Source organism: Scardinius erythrophthalmus (genome assembly GCF_964197995.2).
Source record: "Scardinius erythrophthalmus genome assembly, chromosome: 6".
Classification (NCBI taxonomy): Eukaryota; Metazoa; Chordata; class Actinopteri; order Cypriniformes; family Leuciscidae; genus Scardinius; species Scardinius erythrophthalmus.
The window spans coordinates 38531978-38553956 of record NC_138226.1 but is presented as its reverse complement, the minus strand read 5'-3'; the positions used below and the strand labels follow the sequence as shown (position 1 = coordinate 38553956).

General features: G+C 38.1%; 1 protein-coding gene across 2 annotated transcripts in view; it reads left to right on the top strand.

Annotated features, from left to right (window-relative positions):
- Nucleotides 1-21683, top strand: part of itga6a (integrin, alpha 6a) — a 30055-nt gene extending 8372 nt beyond the window's left edge. Inside the window, exons 2-26 of one of the 2 annotated variants that reach the window (XM_081368034.1) lie at nt 4075-4202; nt 4426-4505; nt 4646-4907; nt 5507-5638; nt 5789-6002; nt 9577-9770; nt 9876-9970; nt 10311-10438; nt 10520-10609; nt 10712-10773; nt 11670-11839; nt 13249-13392; nt 14497-14612; nt 14894-15053; nt 15338-15421; nt 15497-15576; nt 15684-15761; nt 16927-17029; nt 17143-17319; nt 18272-18373; nt 18485-18595; nt 18685-18783; nt 18867-18992; nt 20553-20668; nt 20973-21683. In XM_081368034.1, coding sequence (XP_081224160.1) covers nt 4075-4202; nt 4426-4505; nt 4646-4907; nt 5507-5638; nt 5789-6002; nt 9577-9770; nt 9876-9970; nt 10311-10438; nt 10520-10609; nt 10712-10773; nt 11670-11839; nt 13249-13392; nt 14497-14612; nt 14894-15053; nt 15338-15421; nt 15497-15576; nt 15684-15761; nt 16927-17029; nt 17143-17319; nt 18272-18373; nt 18485-18595; nt 18685-18783; nt 18867-18992; nt 20553-20654 — 3037 coding nt within the window. In that variant the 3' untranslated portion in view covers nt 20655-20668; nt 20973-21683. The remainder of the gene's footprint in view (nt 1-4074; nt 4203-4425; nt 4506-4645; nt 4908-5506; nt 5639-5788; nt 6003-9576; nt 9771-9875; nt 9971-10310; nt 10439-10519; nt 10610-10711; nt 10774-11669; nt 11840-13248; nt 13393-14496; nt 14613-14893; nt 15054-15337; nt 15422-15496; nt 15577-15683; nt 15762-16926; nt 17030-17142; nt 17320-18271; nt 18374-18484; nt 18596-18684; nt 18784-18866; nt 18993-20552; nt 20669-20972) is intronic. The other variant, XM_081368033.1, reaches the window with a different exon arrangement.
- The last annotated feature ends 296 nt before the right edge of the window (nt 21684-21979 follow it).

The window sequence follows — 21979 nt, the reverse complement described above, 5'->3', positions numbered from 1 at the left end:
AAAACCAGCCCAATTGCTCTTCAAAACCCGCTCAATCACAGCCAAATCTAGACTAGCACAATCACGTTAAAAATTGAGTTTGTTGGGGGAGGGTGTATAGTAGGCCTGTCAAAATGGCTGAAAAACTAAATTCGAATATCTTTCTTAAATATTAGCAAAATTCGAATTATATTCGAATTCTAAAGGCGATATTTAACGTCAGAGGAAAAAAGTACTGTATTGTCTCCTATGCCCACAAGAGGGCGCAAGCAAGCACAATAAGCAAAAATAAACCAACTCAAGCATCACACATTTTATTGAAATGAAATGAAATTCACTTTTTAAAGTAAGTACATTAACTTTTGAAACAATTGTTCTTAAATACGATATAATTTCCTTAATGTGCATGCAAGGAAAATAGGTTACAAAAGTGCATCAGTAACCTGAGAAAACACACTTCATGTAGCCTACTACATGAACACAAAACTGCCATTCAGAAACAATCCACTTCTACTCACAACAAGTCAAGTCAAGTCAAGTCACCTTCATTTATATAGCGCTTACAATATAGATAGTTTCAAAGAATCTTTACAGTGATAATAGGAAATTAAAGTAACAGATTGTTTTGGCTTTACAACAGCTCTATAATAAAGTTATTGTTAGTTGTGCTAAAGTTAGTTGATTGAATGTGCAGTTTTTGTTTAAAAATTCAACGAATATTCAAAAATCTAAATTTTATTTTACAGCCCTAGTGTATAGGCGGGTCGCTTTAACCCACCGAATAAAAAAACAACCTGCAGCGACAGTGTAAAAGTAGCCCGATTCCATGGGAAAACCTTGGATTTGGCAACACTGGTCTCATGAACTCTCTCAACCATAGTGCAATCACAACAAAAAGGACAGTTCTACGAAATCCCAAGGAAGTGAAGGTAATCATGGTAATCCCAATTACCATGTCAAAGTGAAGGAATGTCAAAAGTGTTTTTAATCCTGTAAGATCATAATCTGTGAATCTTCTGTAAAGACTGTAAGACAACTGTCAGAATCTTCGACCATGTCCAAAATTAACCTCTTTTTGACACATGGTGTTCTGGGTGATAGTCTGCTGTGCAGTCTATGATCACAAAGGTGCTGCAATTGAGCACACTTTTGAAAGCTACAATAACAAACGGGACTTTGTGGACTTCACAGATGCGCATGAGCGAAGACCACTAGACCGAAGTCCACATTAGCCGTGACACATTTTTTTGATAGTAGTGGGTTAAACCACAATTTTACTGTGGTAAATGTTGTTTGATGTTATTGAGTTTCTCTTAAAGACTCATGTGTTGTTGTGGACGTTCATAGACAATTGAGTGACAGTGCCTATTATCTTGTGATTACAATGAAACATTTGATTCATCTCTATGGTGGAGTGTCCCAGTTGCAAGCCACTGGTGGTCTCCTGAGTTCCCACAGTCCGCCTTCATGCTGATCTGAATGGACTCGCCATGGAAAGTAGATTAAGGGGCACTGGGTGCACAGATGAAACACTGATGAAACCTCTCAACACCATAATGGCTGGCCTGTTTCCCATGTAGAAAAACTCCAGCTCTGGCATGTAAATCCCCGTGTTGTTCATCAGATACGTGTTGAATTTCCCAACCATGTTTGAGGGGAAAGCTGGAGCTTTCTAGACCTTTCTGTCCACCTGCCACATCTTTGTGGAAATGAAATGGGGGAAAAAAACATTTGCTGTAATGTTTTACCATTGTAATAAGCACTACAAGAGTATACTATTAAGCTAATAAAATAATTGATCTAGGTTCAGTGGGAAAACATGCCTCCACATTATTATAATTTTTTTGCAAAACTCCAAAAACGTACATACAATTTCCTGCAGTTTGCAGCTGAAATGAAATCTAGTAGCAGTAAAACATCAACAGCTTTTATTCCTTTTCACTCAAATTATGATTACAGGGGCAGATTATCGGTAAATAAAGACTTATTTCATACTGTTCCTTGCACAATACCATGTTATGGCCTCAAAACACTTTTACCATAGTGCATGATTTGTAAACTAATCCATTTTGATGTTTGCATCACATAACCAGCTCAATATGTACAGCTTTTCTGACATGGTAAACTTGCTTGGTAGCTCACCTGGTACAGCACTGCACTTGTGATGTGAAGCTAACACTGATTGTAGAAACTGATTGTAGCGTGACCTTTCCAACGTGATTACGTAATGCCTGACGCGTCGCAGACCAACACAAGACGAACAAATGTGGTTAAAAAGTATATACATTTTTATTTTATTTAGAAAATGACCGATCGTTTCGCTAGATAAGACCCTATTCCTCAGCTGTGATCGTGCAGAGCCCTTTGAAGCACTTCAGAGCCCTTTGAAACTGCATTGATTTGGACTTCAACAATTTGGTTACTGTTGAAGTCCATTGTGTGGAGAAAAATCCTGAAATGTTTTCCTCAAAAAACTTTCTTTTCCACTGAAGAAAGAAAGACATGAACATCTTGGATGGCATTGGGTTGAGTAAATTATCAGGAAATTTTAATTTTGAGGTGAACTAATCCTTTAAGGCAACTTTCAGACGCCATGTTTATTTTTTAGCTCAACTGTCACAGAATGGGAAGCACAGGATTGTGGGAAATCAAAGGCAGCGAAGGATGCATCTATGCTGCCTTCAAAAATCATTCAGATGAAGGAATCTCAGGAAACAGGAAGTGACACGATCATTAGATTTGGATGTGCCTTGTTGCCTTCCTAGCTCTGGATCCTGCCAGTAGAAGAAGCGTTTTACAGCTTTCAGACGCAGCCATTTTCCCCCCGTATGTCATGTGCGGCGCTCCGTAATACGGTCTCTAAAGTCAGACACATGCTCAGAACTCTGCCTGGAAAAAAAAATGGATGCCAACATTTTTTTTTTCTTACAATAAGTTCCCTGTGTTGACTGTAAGTCTGACAGAACCAAGTTATTAATTTTTTCATTTACTGAAGTGCCCAGAACTGTTGATGCATAAGGCCTGTCAAACAAGAAGAATGTTCTGGAAGCGTTTCATCAGAATAACAGTTGCTGAGCCAGCTGTTCTCAACCGCTGTGTGTGTGTGTGTGTGTGTGTGTGTGTGTGTGTGTGTGTGTGTGAAGAACTTGAGCAAACTGCCACTGTGTGTCTCACTGCCATGCCGTTTTAATGTCTGTCTGGTACATTTTTTATTAAGGACTACTCTTTGAAAAACTTAAACTGCTATGGATGTGATAATAGGCAGGGAAATAATTTTCCTTCTCTCAGGAAAGGTGTGTCTGGAATGAATTGTGGAAAAAAGGGATCGGTAACGCAGCAGATGGATCATATTTATTATAATGTTTATGTATGTGCTGTAATACAATGAAGACATTGAGTGAGACAGTTACTGTTTTCCTGTATATTCAGTTTTTTCTCTTCAGATTTCACAAGCACTTGTTCTTCACAATTTCATTAAAAGTGCAACATCACCGGCATGACTCAGAAACCATATTGAGGTCATTGCTTCATTTACCAGCGTCTCGTACTCAATTCTTTCAATGTTGATTTATGAAAAGACACATGATTAGGGTTTCCCCCAAAATCTACACTAATGAATGTGTGTTTAGTTGTGGTGTGATGACAGCAGTGTGTGTGTAAATAATTGATTTTCTGCAGCTGGCTGATGGCCGTGGAAACAGGAAGACACCCGCTGATGAAATAATCTGTCAGATCCTCTTCATCAGAAAGCACCAGTCTCATTTATGAAAGACTGATAATCATGTCATAATTACAAGGTCTTTCCTGTATTTTGTCTTTCTACCAATCTAACGCTCTGTTCCAATCACAGATTTAACAATCTCTGTTAATTTTTTTTTTTGTCAGTACCAGTATATTGCAACACCCTTAATTCCAGCTGACATATACTGTATTAGCATGGCGCTACATTATTGACGCAATATGCAAGTGCAAAAAAATGCATAGCATAAATAGTCTGTTTTAATTATATAGCGTATTTTTATCTGTATTGTCAATATTTTTCAATATAATTTAATATATATAATGTATGTATTCTTTCCTTCTTTCTTTGCACAGATTGTTGATTGGTGCTCCCACAGCCAGGGCTTTATCCAATCAGGGAGCAAACATCACAGGTGGGTTGTACAGCTGTGACATCACCACCCATCCTGACGACTGTACCCGAGTGGACTTTGACAATGATGGTGAGCAGAAAAATCATCTTATAGCTTCAAGAACTCTGTGTCCCCGAGATTTAACTATATCACATGAGAATCCAGGCGCAGTAGATGTCTACTGACTGCTGTCGTGAATATAATTTGTTGTTTTATCGGTTTAAATGCTCATCTAGTCAGCAGTGCCAGGATTTTCTGATAGATCTTGAAACTCTAATCGTGACTTGGTTTCTGTTCACGGTGACTCTCACAGTTGATGTTCTTGTGGAGAATAAGGAGAACCAGTGGATGGGTGTAACGGTTCAGAGCCAAGGGCCTGGAGGCAAGATTGTGGTACGTCAAGAACAGAGTTGAATGCTAATGGACCATTAATTGACTTCCAGTTGCAATGTCATCATTTTGACATTTTAGATTTATTATTTGTGTCGCACAATGTCACAATGACACGTACTTTATCTTTCTTTCTGTGTCAGACATGTGCCCATCGCTACCAGCGCCTGTTGTTCCCGAACACACCCCAGGAGGCGCGTGACATCACTGGACGCTGCTACATGCTCAGTCAAGACCTGAGCATCGACAGCCAATCAGACGAGGATGGGGGGAACTGGAAGTTCTGTGATGGGCGCCCTCGGGGTCATGAACGATTCGGCGCCTGTCAGCAAGGCTTGGCTGCCACCTTCACTAAAGACTACCATTATGTCATCTTTGGAGCGCCAGGGGCGTACAACTGGAAAGGTAGGAATGACATTTGATGCAATTCATAAAATTGTGTTTTTGTGTGTTTTATTTTTATCAATAAAAATAGTCAGTGTCTTTACTTACATTTTATATGCATTTATACGCATTATGTTCTAAATGCATAGGGACCCCCACTGGTGAGGAGGAGCATTGCAACATTTCTCATTCACTATTTTCTTAATTCACACAATTTTATTCCAGTGTAACTTACTTTTTTTTTTTTTTTAAGAGTTCTTATTACAGAAATAATACACTTTTAAAGAATATACTTTAGTGCAAGCTGAATGTAATGTTTTTGGACACTTAATAGCATGTTAATTGCTAAGATAAGAAATAGTCATGACACTATTCTCTTTTTCAGTAAACTGAAGTGGCCTTTTATTTGATACATATTATATTATCCACATTACAGTTTTTAAAAATATATACTTTCAAGATTTGTATTACAAGTGCACATTCAATACAATGAACCACATTTTTTTCCGCAGGGATTTGCACAATTAAAAGTTTCTTATAACCAGAACTCAAATCATTTGTTTTCCTGTGTCACAGTAATCTTGTTGTTTAGCACTCACCCCATCACATCTGCTCTCTAGGTGTAGTGCGCGTCGAGCAGAAGAACAACACTCTGCTGGAAATGGGCTTGTTTGATGATGGTCCTTATGAGGTCGGGGATGAAAACCGCCTTGATCCAAGTCTAGTGCCAGTACCAGCCAACAGTTACTTAGGTGAGTGTGTGTGTGTGTGTGTGTGTGTGTGTGTGTGTGTGTGTGTGTGTGTGTGTGTGTGTGTGTGTGTATGTGTGTGTTTGTGTGTGAATGTGAATGTGTGTTTTGACGTTAATGCTTTTTGTGACACTGAATCTTGCATATGCACAGGATTCTCTCTGGATTCCGGCCACAGTATCACAGAAAAAGGGAAACTCATCATCGTTTCCGGAGCGCCGAGAGCCAATCACAGCGGTGCAGTGGTGTTTCTGCGCAAGCAAGAGGAAGCCTCCACCATGCTCATGTCTGTACACATTCTGGAAGGACCAGGACTCGCGTCCTCGTTTGGATATGATGTTGCTGTGGTGGACCTAAATGGAGATGGGTGAGGGATACAAGATCTGTAGAAAATAAATGTTGTTTATTATGGGTAGATTGTGAGAGTGCCCTTGTGAAAAAGAAGTCTGCTCAATCTCAATAATTGAGTTGCACTTTATTTTACAGTGCGTGTACTTACAGTGTTCTTACCTAAGAAAGAATTGAGTAATGTAATGTAATTACATGGGTTTGGGTAAGGTTTAGGTGTAGGTATAGGGTTAGTACCTAGTTATTACCCGGTTAGTGTCATTACTACAATAAGTACATATGTTCATGCGAAATGGGACTATAAAATAAAATCCTACCAATAATTGTATTGAATGTGCACTTGTGGTGTACTTCAAATCTTAAAAGTATAAAAATAAATAAATAAATATATATATACACTGCTCAAAAAAATAAAGGGAACACTTAAACAACACAATGTAACTCCAAGTCAATCACACTTCTGTGAAATCAAACTGTCCACTTAGGAAGCAACACTGATTGACAATCAATTTCACATGCTGTTGTGCGAACGGAATAGACGACCGGTGGAAATTATAGGCAATTAGCAAGACACCCCCAATAAAGGAGTGGTTCTGCAGGTGGTGACCATAGACCACTTCTCAGTTCCTATGCTTTCTGGCTGATGTTTTGGTCACTTTTGAATGCTGGCGGTGCTTTCACTCTAGTGGTAGCATGAGACGGAGTCTACAACCCACACAAGTGGCTCAGGTAGTGCAGCTCATCCAGGATGGCACATCAATGCGAGCTGTGGCAAGAAGGTTTGCTGTGTCTGTCAGCGTAGTGTCCAGAGCATGGAGGCGCTACCAGGAGACAGGCCAGTACATCAGGAGACGTGGAGGAGGCCGTAGGAGGGCAACAACCCAGCAGCAGGACCGCTACCTCCGCCTTTGTGCAAGGAGGAGCAGGAGGAGCACTGCCAGAGCCCTGCAAAATGACCTCCAGTAGGCCACAAATGTGCATGTGTCTGCTCAAACGGTCAGAAACAGACTCCATGAGGGTGGTATGAGGGCCCGACGTCCACAGGTGGGGGTTGTGCTTACAGCCCAACACCGTGCAGGACGTTTGGCATTTGCCAGAGAACACCAAGATTGGCAAATTCGCCACTGGCGCCCTGTACTCTTCACAGATGAAAGCAGGTTCACACTGATCACATGTGACAGACGTGACAGAGTCTGGAGACGCCATGGAGAACGTTCTGCTGCCTGCAACATCTGTGAAGAGCACAGGGCGCCAGTGGCGAATTTGCCAATCTTGGTGTTCTCTGGCAAATGCCAAACGTCCTGCACGGTGTTGGGCTGTAAGCACAACCCCCACCTGTGGACGTCGGGCCCTCATACCACCCTCATGGAGTCTGTTTCTGACCGTTTGAGCAGACACATGCACATTTGTGGCCTACTGGAGGTCATTTTGCAGGGCTCTGGCAGTGCTCCTCCTGCTCCTCCTTGCACAAAGGCAGAGGTAGCGGTCCTGCTGCTGGGTTGTTGCCCTCCTACGGCCTCCTCCACGTCTCCTGATGTACTGGCCTGTCTCCGGGTAGCGCCTCCATGCTCTGGACACTACGCTAACAGACACAGCAAACCTTCTTGCCACAGCTCGCATTGATGTGCCATCCTGGATGAGCTGCACTACCTGAGCCACTTGTGTGGGTTGTAGACTCCGTCTCATGCTACCACTAGAGTGAAAGCACCGCCAGCATTCAAAAGTGACCAAAACATCAGCCAGAAAGCATAGGAACTGAGAAGTGGTCTATGGTCACCACCTGCAGAACCACTCCTTTATTGGGGGTGTCTTGCTAATTGCCTATAATTTCCACCTGTTGTCTATTCCATTCGCACAACAGCATGTGAAATTGATTGTCAATCAGTGTTGCTTCCTAAGTGGACAGTTTAATTTCACAGAAGTGTGATTGACTTGGAGTTACATTGTGTTGTTTAAGTGTTCCCTTTATTTTTTTGAGCAGTGTATATATATATATATATATATAGTTGCAGATAATATAATGTTAATCAAATAAAAGGCCACTTAAGTGTACTTAAAGAGAGTACACTTTCATGACGTGTCTCCTAACAAACTTATTAAGTGCACCTTGCCATGTAAAATTAAAAGTTTTACATTAAAGTACATTTTAAATCATTTATTTGAACAATCTTTTGTCATGTTTTAAAGAAGTATACACTTATTTTGCTGTGTTGACTAACATACAAAAGCAAATGTGAAGTACTTGGTTATTTAACTAGTGTGTGTTTTAATATATTTTAAATGTGCTGAATTGTAAATTCATGATTATAAATGTTTCATCTAAAACATAATTTAATACTTGACCTACAGGTTTCAAAAGAAATTAGTATGTATTTTAAACGATATCTTAGTTTACCATAAATGCTTCTCAGTACATTTGGCAGTACACTTTAATCTTTTTTCAAAGACGGAAGTAATAATGAAATTACTATAAGATGTACTTAAATCCTACTTAAGTGGCTCAAAAGAACTCTGAAGTTCAGCTAATTGAATTTAATATACATTTAAACTATAATACATTTTCATTTAATTGTACACAACATGTATTTAAGTGTCTAAAACATTGCATTCAGTTTGCACTTAAGTATATTCTTTTAAAAAAAGTAATTGTTTGGATTTAAATAGGCAAGTGCTTAAGAGTTTAAGTTTCTAGCATGTAATATGTTTGGCAACAGTTCTTCTAGCCCTAATTGATGGAGTGTGTAGCTTTTCATTTCTTAAGCAATCATGTAGGAAGACACATCATGGCCATATTCCAGGGTGACAATGTCAGGATTCATCAGGCTCAAACTGTGAAAGAATGGTTGTGAGGAGCATAAAGAGAATCATTTTCACACATGAATCGTCTCCTCTGAGTCCAGACCTTAAATTCATTGTAAGGCTTTGGGATGTGCTGGAGGAGACTTTACAGAGTGCTGGACTCTTGCATTGTTAATACAAGATCTGACCAAAAATTGATGCACCTCTTGATGGAAATAACATCACAACATTTATTTCCATCAAGACAAGCATCATTTTTTGATCTTGTATAGACAAAGACTTTCAATGAATTTAAGGTCTAGACTCAGAGGTGCCAATTCATGTGTGAAAATGATTCTTCATGCTCCTCACAATGATTCTTTCACAATTCGCGAATGTTTCTCATGCACACACAAAAGTCTGTATATATTTATTTTTATTTTTGAAAAGGTCCACTTATTATTACTTATTTCAAAGCAAGTAGTTGAGTGGCCAGAACACATTAAAGGTTTTCTGTTTTCAGTTAAAACGGTGTCGTGTTAGCGGCCCCTAAGTTAATAACTAATGATCTTTGCAACGGAAGTGAATCAATCAAAAACTAACTTTAGCTGGACAATAACTTTATTCTAGAGCTGCTGTAAAGCCAAAACAATCTCTGTTACTTTAATTTCCTATTATCACTGTAAAGCTGCTTTAGAAAAACAATCTTTATTGTTAAAAGCGCTATATAAATGAAGGTGACTTGACTTGACATTTAGGGGCTCTGTACTTTTTCACAAGGGTGGGCAGCTAAATCATGTGTATTGTCCCTCCAGTTGGCAGGATGTTGTGGTTGGTGCACCCCAGTTCTACCAGAGAGACGAGGAGGTGGGTGGAGCTGTGTACGTTTACATCAATAAAGCTGGAAGGTGGAAGGATGTCACTCCGACTCGCCTGAACGGGACCAAAGACTCCATGTTTGGACTGGCTGTGGAGAACATTGGAGACACCAATCTGGATTTATTTGAAGGTCAGATGCAGGAGTTGATTTTTTAGTTTAGGACGCAAAATATTTGAATTCTTTTGGTTTGTTCAGGTTCGAGGTTGTTTAATATTCTTCCTGCTTGCTTCTCAGATATTGCAGTAGGAGCTCCATATGCAAACTCAGGGTTTGGTAGCGTGTACATCTACCACGGGTCTGCTGACGGCATCAATACCAAACCAGCTCAGGTTAGACACTCTCCAATTTCAGTCTCTCTCCGTTTTCTCTTCTGTCTGCCATTTTAATGGAACACATCAGTGAGAAATTGATTCATTTTCCAGTGTTATTCAGTTTAAAAGGTTTTCCATTTTCAGGATAAAACATTGGTGAAAAAAAAATTATACTTACATATTTTAACATCTGATTGTACTTTGGTTTTGACATTCTTCTGATGTAACTTTGTACTAACTCTGTATTTTGTGACCTTTAAAACAAAATATGGTTTTAGTCTATACATGGTGTGTTATTTGCTGTTAAACAAATTAATAAAGACATTAAGACACTAAGACATCCGACATTATCTTGCAGATACTGGAGGGCAAACAGCACAATATTAAGATGTTTGGCTATTCTCTGGCCGGAAATATGGACCTGGATCAGAACTCGTACCCTGATCTCGCCGTTGGGTCGCTCTCTGACACAGTTTTTATTTACAGGTGCTGATAGGTCACTTCTAATATCAAAGTTGTTACCTGAAGATTTTTGAGATGCTATAACAACATCCGTCTTGTGTTCAGGTCCAAAGCGGTTATTAGCATCAAGCAAGACATCAAGGTGACACCGAAGGAAATTGACTTGACGAAGAAAACGTGTGGCAACAGTATTTGGTGAGATACTGACAAAACAAGAACTTAGAAAGCATCGCTCATAGATGTGCTTGACATTTTGAACTCTGTCCTGTGTGAAGATAATTTTGTGTTTCTTCACAGCTTGACTGTGGAAGCTTGTTTCACATATAGAGCAAACCCTCACACCTACAACCCTAAGATCAGTAAGTCTGTTTATGCTCTTATAATGAAAAACTTTCATTATCTATTACAGTTTTTTATCGTTTAGTCTAAAGGTCCGTTCACACCAAGGATGATAACTATAACTATAAAGATGGAATCAGTCTACAACAGTTTTTTTTCCAGCAGATGAACCATAAAAACATTGACAGTCAATCAGTAATCAAAGGGACTTTGAAGAGCTCTAGCATTTAAAGCGGTAGAGCGCGCTTATACTGTAATAGACAGAACTTTATCGTCTATTGGTATGGACACTGATATAGTTATCATTTTCTTTATAGTTTTTGTTCGTAGTGTGAACGTGCCTCAAAGTCCCCCTGTAGTCAATCATTTTATCCTTTAAATCTCATCTTTGATGACCAAAATGGCATATTTAAATGTTTTTTTCCTTGAAAAAAAAAGTCTCCTTGCCTTAAAATAGCTTGAATGCAACTCTACACACTTGCCTCATTTAGTATACGTGGCTCTATGAATATGCAAATGAGCCCCGCCTCCACTCACTCACAGCAGCTCAGAGATCCACTCGTTGACGATCACACGTTGATCTGATTGGTTACAAGGTAGTTTGTGACGTCAGAAACACCAGCGATTTCAAAGCGTGTTTTTGTGACTGTCTTTGGTTCACTGCAGTTTTAAGGAGAAAATACTCAGCAATGGTGTTGACTTATGAAGCACATTAAAAACATCACATAGACATATAGACAACATTAAAAGCTGGATTTTCACCACAGGGGGACTTTAGGATTTAATCCAAATGTATTCTGTGTTTATAATGCTGTTACAGAAGACAAGATATGCTCACTGGAGTAAATAAGTGCATTTCTTTGTTCTGAGGTCTAAAGGTTCACACATTCTAAACCAGTTTTTGTTTGTTTTCCAGCCATTTCCTGTACATTGGAGGCAGAGTGGCACCGCAGGAAGCTGGGTCTCCCATCTAGAGTTGTGTTTCTGGAGAAGAACGAGATGGATCAGGACTTCCAGTCGACCGGCACTCTGGAGCTACGAGGACAAAACAAAAAAGCTTGTTACAAGGCCAAACTCAGATTACAAGTAAATAAAGCTTTGAAGTCCTAGTGATAGACATTTTCCTCCATACTGTGATGTACATCCAAGTGATTTGGATGATTTGGATGATTGATAACAGATTTTTTTCGAAAAACAAAAAATGTGGGTATAGGGCGCTTGGTTCATCGGTTGTTGATTGGATGCTTGCAGGGGCGAGTTTAAAGAGGCCATATTATGTCCTTTTTCTAAGGGGCTGTTTACACGACACCGTTTTCAACTAAAAACGTAAAACTTTTAATGCGTTTTGGCCATTCATTTACACGACAACAGCGTGTTTCCTGAATATGCAAACTTTTGAAAACGGGTTTCAAAGTGCAAGTTTTTAAAAACGGTCTCCGTGTAAACAACAAAAACGCGAATCTCTGAAGCCGATGATGTCATGCACATGCATATTAAGTGTTCAATCTATAGTGTTTCATCGCCATCTAATGGCCTGGCAGCAGAATACAGCGTTTTTAGTTGTTTTCACAGATTCGTATGGGGATCGTTTTGACAATGGTGTCGTCTGTACGCGGAAAACTCAAAGGAAAAACTTCTCAGTTTTAAGCACACTGTATGATTTTGGCCACGATTTAGCTGTCTGTGACTAATTTATTGAATCCTAAAAGATTCTTCTGATGATCTTAGGCTAAAAATCTGAAGTCTTTGATCGCTAGTTTGACATGTTCACCGACACCCGATTAGTAACTATTTCTATCAAATTTGACCTTGATTTGATGCACAGTTTAACTCACGGCTTAGCTCAACCAGGCCTCGCTCCCTTTTTTTGAGTATGCCTTGGGCAGGAATTATTTAAATGGGGAATATTGTGATGTGTTTGTTCTCGGAAGAAAACTCATGACAACAATCAAGACGTTTCAGGGAGTTGAACAGAATTACTCCCTTTGGAGTGGCTTTGTGCTTTTTAACTTTGCAGACCTCACCTGAGAGAAGTCTGACAATTTGATTGAACATTACAAGGTCAAAACAAAATTAAACATATGCACGGATTAATCATTCACAATATGTTATAACATGCACTTAGAAAATAGATAGGATGAATTTTAATTTTCATGCCAACTTTAAAGTAACAATTTAGCCTAAATGTTTTGATTCTGTCACTCACCCTCATGTTGTTCCAAACCCATATGACTTTCTTTCTTCTGTGGAACACAAAATGAGAGATTATAACGGATTTTGTAATGGTTGTGCTTTTCTGTGTTGAATGTGCAATGAATGTGAGACTGGATTTTTCAAGCTTCAAAAGTTACACCATAAAAGTATTGTAAAAAGCTTTTAATTTCTGGATGCACTATTCCTATAATTCTCATTTGGGATTTAGGGACTTTTATTATGACATTCAGCCTCTGTCTAAGCTCAATGTTTTGTGGGATCTGCTGTGCTCTGGTTTTCAGGAAGGCATCAGGGATAAGCTCAGAGCGATTCCTATCGAGGTGTCTGTGGCCATTCAGAGTGCTAAGAGAGGCAAACGGCAGAGCTCGCTGCCACAACTAGTGCCAATACTGGACTCCACTGTGCCCAACAAGACCATCACTGAGGTATACTCACAGTTTACTGCACAGAAATCTAATGAAGAGTCAATGCATCTTTAGATCCTTCACTGTAAATGTAACAAGTGTCTATTTACTTGCCTTGTTGGCAGAGGCTTTTACACTCACTCCGCACAGCATAGTCTAGATGAGCCTGACAAGATTACAAAAGAAACCCGTCTGATAACAGATCACTGGTGTGAAGAGTAAGGCGAGTGGCCTTAGCTTTTGGCGCAACCAACCGCAGAACAAGTACAATATGTTCCTGGATCAGCCTCTTTGTTGATCCTGGAACAATCCAATCAACCAATCAGGTTTGAGGGACAGGTTTATAGTTTATGTCAAGTTTAGGCTTACAACCACAGTTAGGTGCTTCTACATCAGTGTTATTCACCTGTCATTTCTCTCTGATTTTATGGATAAGTTAGGGATAGGTTTAGGTTAGGGGTAGGATAGGGTTAGGACAGGAATGTTGTTCTAGGATCAACAAAATATGTTGACCCAGGAACTAACTCTGCAAAATCAGGACGTGCTGACCGAACCGAGCTCGTATCCACCTTTTTCCAAACTCATTCTTCTTCCTTTTTCCCATCATAAATCAGTTCAGAGAGGTGTTTATTTTAAATAAAAATAAATAACATTTGCAAAAAGTGGAAGGGAATAGTGTTTATAGGGTTTGGCACAGGGACCAATAAAGAATCATCCATTTTTTTATTTTAATAGACACTGAATATGTTATTATTGCATACTGTTTTATAATGTACAACAATACAATATATATGCCGCTATTTGCATGAATAGCTATTAGTATAAATAGCATAATTCGCTATTAGTATAAATAGCATCTAACTACTATTTACACTTAGTGCAAATAAAATACTGCTATTTTCACTTAGTGTAAATCGGATCTATCACTATATTTGCATTTAGTGGCAGATATTATTTGCACCTCAGTACCTTATAAAACAGTACTTTTTATAACTTATATGATATAATGCAATATAGTAAATGGAATGTTATATAATCATTGTCAACAATAATTTTTGCATAGGCAAAAATTGTAAAAGGCTGATAAATGAAGTGATATAATAAACCTTGTTTCCTGGCCTGTAGGTGAACTTCCTGAAGGAGGGTTGTGGCACGGACAACATCTGTCAGAGTAACCTACATCTGCAGTACAGGTTCTGCTACAGGGAGTCCAAACAAGATGTGTTCCCTCCTCTACCTCTGTGTGTACCAGCAATACATGCAACATAAACCCAACACACACTAGCTCTCTTTACATCGATATATAAATATGAGCCGATCACAAGTGGAAATTGAGAAATCTTAATGTATCAAATAGCAATACATATAAATAGATTTATTACATTAAATGACTACTGACTCTGTGAAATTAAAAGTCTGTTACAAGGCATGATAGATTGCTTGTCATTTAAAGAGCATATATCAGTATAAAAGGTTTCTTTGTTGGTGTGCAGTGTGTTAAATGCTCAAATCCGTCTCTCAGTGAGAATGGTGTGCCGGTGATTTCTCTGAGTGATCAGAAGGACATTGCTCTGGAGGTCACAGTGAGGAACAGAAATGGAGATGATGCTCATGAAGCCAAATTGGTGGGGCAGTTTGATGAATCTCTCTCATACTCTGGATTCAGATCTCTGAGAACTACTGTAAGTATATCACACGTCTAAAGTCTATCATCTGAGTCATGTGACCTGAACCTTTCCGTTGTGGCACTCGTCTGAATTTCATTTAACTATTTTTTAAGGATTTATTCATTATTTCACCATTGATACAAAAATATTGCTGTTATATTTCTATGAACTCTTTATCTCTCTTATTGTCGTTCAGTTGGTTCTGTCAGAGATTCAGCAGACTAAATGCATAAACTTTACATTTCAATAATAATGCTAATTCAATCAGTTACCACCGATCCATACTTTCTATCCTATAGGATAAACATGTGATCTGTGCTGCCAATCAGAATGGCTCTCTGGCAGACTGTGAGCTGGGAAACCCTTTTAAACGGGATTCAGAGGTCAGTAATACTTCAACGGTGCCGTATTAATCTATTTCATTGATAGTCATTTTAATAAAAAATTTTGTTTTGTAGGTAAAATTCTATATCATATTGAGCACTGGCAAGATATCGCTCGACACCAAAGAAGTTGAGATCGACCTTCAGCTGGAAACGTATGAAATATTAAAAATATCAAAACCACTCTTGATTTAAGCATGTTTGATATATGAACTAATTGTATGATTAATGTATATATGATGTTTATGACATCCACACACAGAACGAGTTCACAGGAGGGCCTGAGCAAAGTGAAGGCCAAAGCCAAAGTGGTGATTGAACTTCTTCTTTCTGTACAAGGGTGCGTATCATCACTTCATTTCTCATCTCATGTGGGATCGTTGCAAATCTAAGCACAGTTTGAGATCTCTTTTGAATCTCGAAAGGAGATACACAAGATTTTTAGGGTCTTTTTTCAGCAGTAACAGAAGCAGCAGAAGTGAGCAGAGACATTAAGGAGATATTTTCTGACTTCCATTGCATTTTAAAGTAATATTAAACATCAGGTTTTGTGCAGAACATGCAGAGCCTCTGGGACTCTTATGTTTAAGGGTCAAGGCTTCTGATACAAAGGCAAAGTCTCAAGCAGGGTTTACCATGAAGCTGTAGAAATACAGAAATCAATAAGTCAGTTCTGTACTCTTGAGAAAAGCACTTAACCCCAGGTTAAAAGCAGCTGCTAATAACTTCTAGTGTCTCTGCCATCATAAACTTAGTAGAATGACTCCCCTTTGAAAAAGAACACTAGGATACTGATAAAAAGCGCACTTATTACGGAAATAATGTACTTTAAAAGAATATAAAAGAAAACTGCAAACTGAATTATAATTATGTATTATAGTTTATATTTGTATTACATATACTGTAATTATCTGTATTTTAGAGTGCTTGGACTTAAATATATATTTATGTAATTTCATAATTACTTCTGTGAAATACAGTATTAAATATGGTTAAAGTGTATGGCTGACAAGCATTTATGTCCTTTCTATTGAAAGTTGTCATATTTTAATATATTTGTATATCTGTAATGATGAAGTTGCAATTTAGTACATTTAAAATAACACACTAAGGTTAAAATTATGATCAAGTACCCCTTACATATGCTTTGTTAGTCAACTCATCAAAATAAGTGCACTTTAAAGCTTAACAAAAGATCATTAAAACAATGAGTTAAAATGCACTTTAAAATAAAACACTGAATTTGACAATATTACAAAGCACACTTTTTAAAAGTGTACTTAATTGTTAAGAAACAATCATGAAAGTGTACTCTCTTAAGTACACTTAAGTGTCCTTTTATTTCATGCAAGTTTTTTTTTAAATATACTTAAAAAGTGCAAGTACACAAGTGCACATTCAACACAATTAAGCACCCTTCTTTTTCAGTCTTAGTTGTGTTACATCCTGTCACGTGTCAGCGGATATGTTTTTACAGTGTCTGATTGCTGTTTGTTGTGTATCAGTGTTGCCAAGCCGTCTCAGGTCTATTTTGGAGGTCGAATCAGAGGCATGAGTGCCATGAAGACAGAGGAGGAAGTCGGCAGCTTGATCGAATATGAATTCAGAGTAAATGCCAAAATAACTTTAAAGAATTATACACCTTTATCAATATCACTTCAGCCATTTTTGCAAAGCACTACTTCTAGCCTAAGTTTTTTTTTTTTTTTTTTTTTTTTCAGGTGATTAATTTGGGAAAGCCTCTGAAGTCTTTTGGCACTGCATCCTTAAACATCCAGTGGCCTAAAGAAAGTTCTGTGGGAAAATGGCTGCTGTATCTGATGAAGATCAACACCAAGGGCCTGCAGTTAGTCGCCTGTTCACCTGAGAGAGAGATAAACCCTCTCAGACTGAGTGAGGTACCAAATATATTCCTGTCTTACTTTACATCTGACCCAGACAGCAACATAACGTCGGCCCACATCTGGTACACATAGATTCCACATACTTTCTATTATTTAATGCAATTTTTTGGGAGATTTTTATTTATTTATTTTTTTTTTACCTTTAAATTACTAGATTTGATCAATACATAATAAATAAATGGCAATTTAAACACATTCCCCACATTCTTTCAACTTAAATTCAAAATAACTCACAAGTTCATGCATAACCTTTTTAATTCAGCTCAAAATATCTTACATTGGGCCTCTGTCTTTGCCGACCTACCTCTTGTGGAACAACAATATGTTACATGATATTTCACGACTCTTGCCACTATTAATGTAAAGCCGCTTTGGAACAATCTACATTGTTAAAAGCGCTATATAAATGAAGATGACTTGACTTGACGGCCTTACAGCTCTATATGGAGGAAATGAGCTGTCCCGCTGGGTCCTAAGTCAGTTTTTCTTCAGTATGCATTCAGATACAGATATTATAAAATTATTTTTGGTAAAGTTTTAGCATTTTTAGTTTGAATTTTGAGCATTTTTTTCTATGTGTACAGAAGCATTCCTCCCATTCCATCCATTCCTAAGGGGGTCAAATTGACCCAGGGGGGAAGGATTTGTTACTTTTTTAAATTTCAACCACAAAACTCCTCGAATCCATTCAATTATTAATTTTTTTAAAATAATTTTTTGTTTGTGTGTATTCGTGGTTGAAGTGCGACAAAAGTCCTAAGGTCTTGGACCCCTCTGGTGAACACTCAATTTTAAACAAATGTTAAAAAATGAGTTTCGGGTCAAAATGACCCCTGATAAAAAAATAATGCTAGATCAAGAAAACATTTTTAAGAGTTAACCCTTCTGGCTGAGATTGATGCTGAAAACATGGACAAAAAAGTAGACACATCTGTGACTCTTTTAGGAGTCGACGTCAACCAGGACAAAGCGTGAGCTGGAGGAGAGGAGACCATCTGACGGGAGTAAAATATCCCTCTTCACTGACAAACGCAAGCACAAGATTCTGGTAATGAGATTTAGTTATTTATATTTGTAGTGAACTTTCATTTTTAGGAATGATTGGACCAAAACAACTTATAACTTTATAAAATAACAATAACTTTGTTATCTCTCATAGTCATGCAGTGGCGATGCCAGATGTGTGGAGATGAAATGCCCCCTTCAGGGCTTGGACAGCACGGCAGTCATCGTTTTAAAATCCCGGCTGTGGAATTCCACTTTCCTTGAAGTAAGGACAATGACGAGGGCTTATTTTGTTCCCTTGAAATAATGCCTGAGGTTGTTAAAGCAATCTGTTTTGTTTCCTCTCAACAACAGGATTATGCGTCCTACAATTACCTTGATATAATAGTGAAAGCCTCCATAAGTCTGGATGTCTCCGCCAATAACATTGTCCTTAAAAATGCTGAGACCCAGGTAACACAGTTTCCTAAAGTGTAACACATTTAAGTCTGTGACATTAAAGACATTTGTTGAACACCTGTCCGTCTGATGCCCAGGTGAGGCTGACCGTGTTCCCAGAGACGACAGTGACTCCGTTCGGTGGAGTTCCCTGGTGGATCATTCTTGTGGCGGTTTTAGCTGGGATTCTGATGCTGGCTCTCCTAGTTCTGTTACTCTGGAAGGTAACAAAACACTCACACACCCAAACATAAAGCTAACAAAAACCCAACAGCATCAGCCACATGGATAAGAGGTTCCTTAAGGAGTATTTCTGGTAGAAAGCTCATATTGTATGTGGACTTCTCTGTTCTGAATCTGTTTTTGTTTTCTAATACTATACTGTTATTTATTCTGGTATTTACTATTTGAATGGCCCTAAAAAGAATTTGGAGACTTAAGACCCGTTCACACCAAGGACGATAACTATAAAGAGAACGATAAAGATATAGTTCTAAAATTCGTTCTCAATATTAAAGAATAGCAGAGTTCACAGCACAACTATAACGATAACGGCACAGAGAAACGATATCGTTGAAATCACTTTCAGAACGATGTTACCCAGCTGATGAATTATAAAAACATTGACAGCCAATCAGAATCCATCCTGCTGTAATGAGCTCGAGCGTTTAAAGTGACAGACAAGCACACGCTTAGAAAAACACAATGATATCGTCTGCTGTACGCTAATATAGTTATCTCTATAGTTATAGTTCTTGGTGCGAACGGGCCTGCACTGTACACTTGAATGAATGTCATTTCATTAAATAAAACTAAAATCAAATAGAATATATATCTATTTTTTTTATTTCTTTTTTCAAGAAAGATACCACAAAAATACGTATCACCACACAAGACATGCGGGGAAAAATTATGTATAAAATCGAGGGAACAACATATTGTATCGTGTGCAATATTTACTTAAAACAAGATAAATAATTCTTAATTCATGGCCTCCATATATCTATCTACCTATATACATATATATAGCCATGGTCATGTTCCAAGATAGATAGGTAGGTAGGAGATACATAAAGTTTTAAATGACAAAACAATGGATATAAATCATATTGTGACGTTGATTTATCAGGTGTCCTTTGTGAAAAAGAATTACCACATACTTTTAAAAGAGTGGGCTACTTATTACAGAAATAATATACTTTAAAAGAATATACTTAAGTACAAAATTAATGTAATGTTTTTAGACACTTAATTACACGTTAATTGCAATTATATCAAAATGCGTTATAGTTTAAATTTATATTAGATGCAGTTAGCTGAACTTTAGAGTGCTTTTGAGCCACTTAAGTAAGACTTAAAGTACATCTTTATATAATAATACTGTCTTTGAAATATGGTTAAGTGTACTGCCAAGCATCTAAACTAAAATATACTTTCCATTTCTATTGGCAGTTGTATGTTATTTGTCATACTTTAATGTCCTTTCTATTGAAACTGGTCAACGCATCAAAATAGGTGTACTTCTTTAAACCATGACAAAAAATTATTTTAAAGTAAAAGGTTTAATTTGACATTATTCAAATTTAAGTGACCTTTTATTTAACTAATTTTGTATTATCTGCAAGTTTTTTTTACTTTTAGGACATTTTTATTCAGGTTTTACTGCCCAAATGCTTTTTGTGGCCACTGCATATTAATTCCATGAACATTTGCGTCAGTACAAATGTAGTACAAACCTTCTCATGACATGTTTGCAATGACCGGTGAATTTGCCCCCTCTGTAGTGCGGTTTCTTCAAGCGGGCGAAGAAGGACGAGTACGATGCCGCAATTCACAAAGCTGAGATTCACACTCAGCCCTCAGACAAACTGTCCACTGAGGCCTAGCTCTCCTTACCAGGGTAAAACACGATCGCTGCAGCAGATTGGTGTCTGCATGACGTGTGGCCTAACTCACTAACTCATCCTTTGCTCTGACAAAAGCAAGGGAAAGACTCATGTTGCTCAGCGTGCTTCGCTCTTTCCGTGTGAAGCTCAGTTTTGTTTTGTATTGTGTCGATGGATGTGCTTCTACGTGTCCTGTTTTGTCAAGCATGTCCCGTCTCTCAGTGTTCTCCAAAGCATACACACTCAGAGTGATTTTTTTTTTTAAATGTGCCCATTTTTTTAATAATTCTTAATGAGGTTTTCTTCTTTCTCTGTCAGTGTGGATTTTTCAAACGTTCCAAATATGAGGACAGCGTTCCGAAATATCATGCTGTGAGGATTCGTAAGGAGACCCGTCTCTTGAAAGACGGAAAGGTCATGTTAGATCCCTTTGAGAAGAAGCAATGGATGACCACATGGGATGAGAACGAGAGCTACTCATGAGACTGTCTCTGCATCTGATGTGGACAATCTGCACCATCAGGCGTCTTCAGTTGTGAAAAGTTTCAGAGGAAGTCTAACTCTGCACGGTCTGTGAGCCGTGAGACGTTTGACATGAAGATGCCTTTACACATCCGTGTGTTTCTGGTAACTAAAGGGTAAAGACTGACTGTTAACGCCTGGATATCTCTGGGCTTATTGTTTGCAATGACACCCCTTAAAAAGCGTTTGTATATTTTTGGAAGATGCATGAGATGCCAAGAATGGATTGTCTTGATTTTCTTTGTAAATATTTTACAATGCAGTTTATTTATTTTGTCTTGTAATTTTGTACTAAGATGCCTACTGTGCATGAACTGCCCAAAGATTATTTTTCATGTCTTTCGGTAACTGTAAAATAGATTGAATGTTTTGAGGTCTGTCAGATGAATCTCAAGCGGGAAAATAAACGATTACTACTGAAAAATATTGATGACCGAATGTATCAGTTATGCCACTGGAGCAGTTATAGATATGAGCAGACACACAAAATAAAATTCATGACAACATATCAGTATGGGATGATGACTATTATCATGTCATTTCTCAACTCTAGAATGCTCACAAAACCAACCATTTGCTTGCAAATCAGCACGCTTTAGCTTTGTTGCCCCCTGCTGGATGGCATCAAACGTGAAAGCAGTGATGCCAACTTAGTCTGAAAAGTTGCTAAATTTAACAAAATTGCTAGCAACTTTTCAGACTATCAGCTGATTTTTAAAAATCACCTAGCAACAAATTTAGCTACTTTTCAAATTTGTTTGACGACTTTTCCCAAAAGTCAGCTTAAATGCTAAAGTGCACAC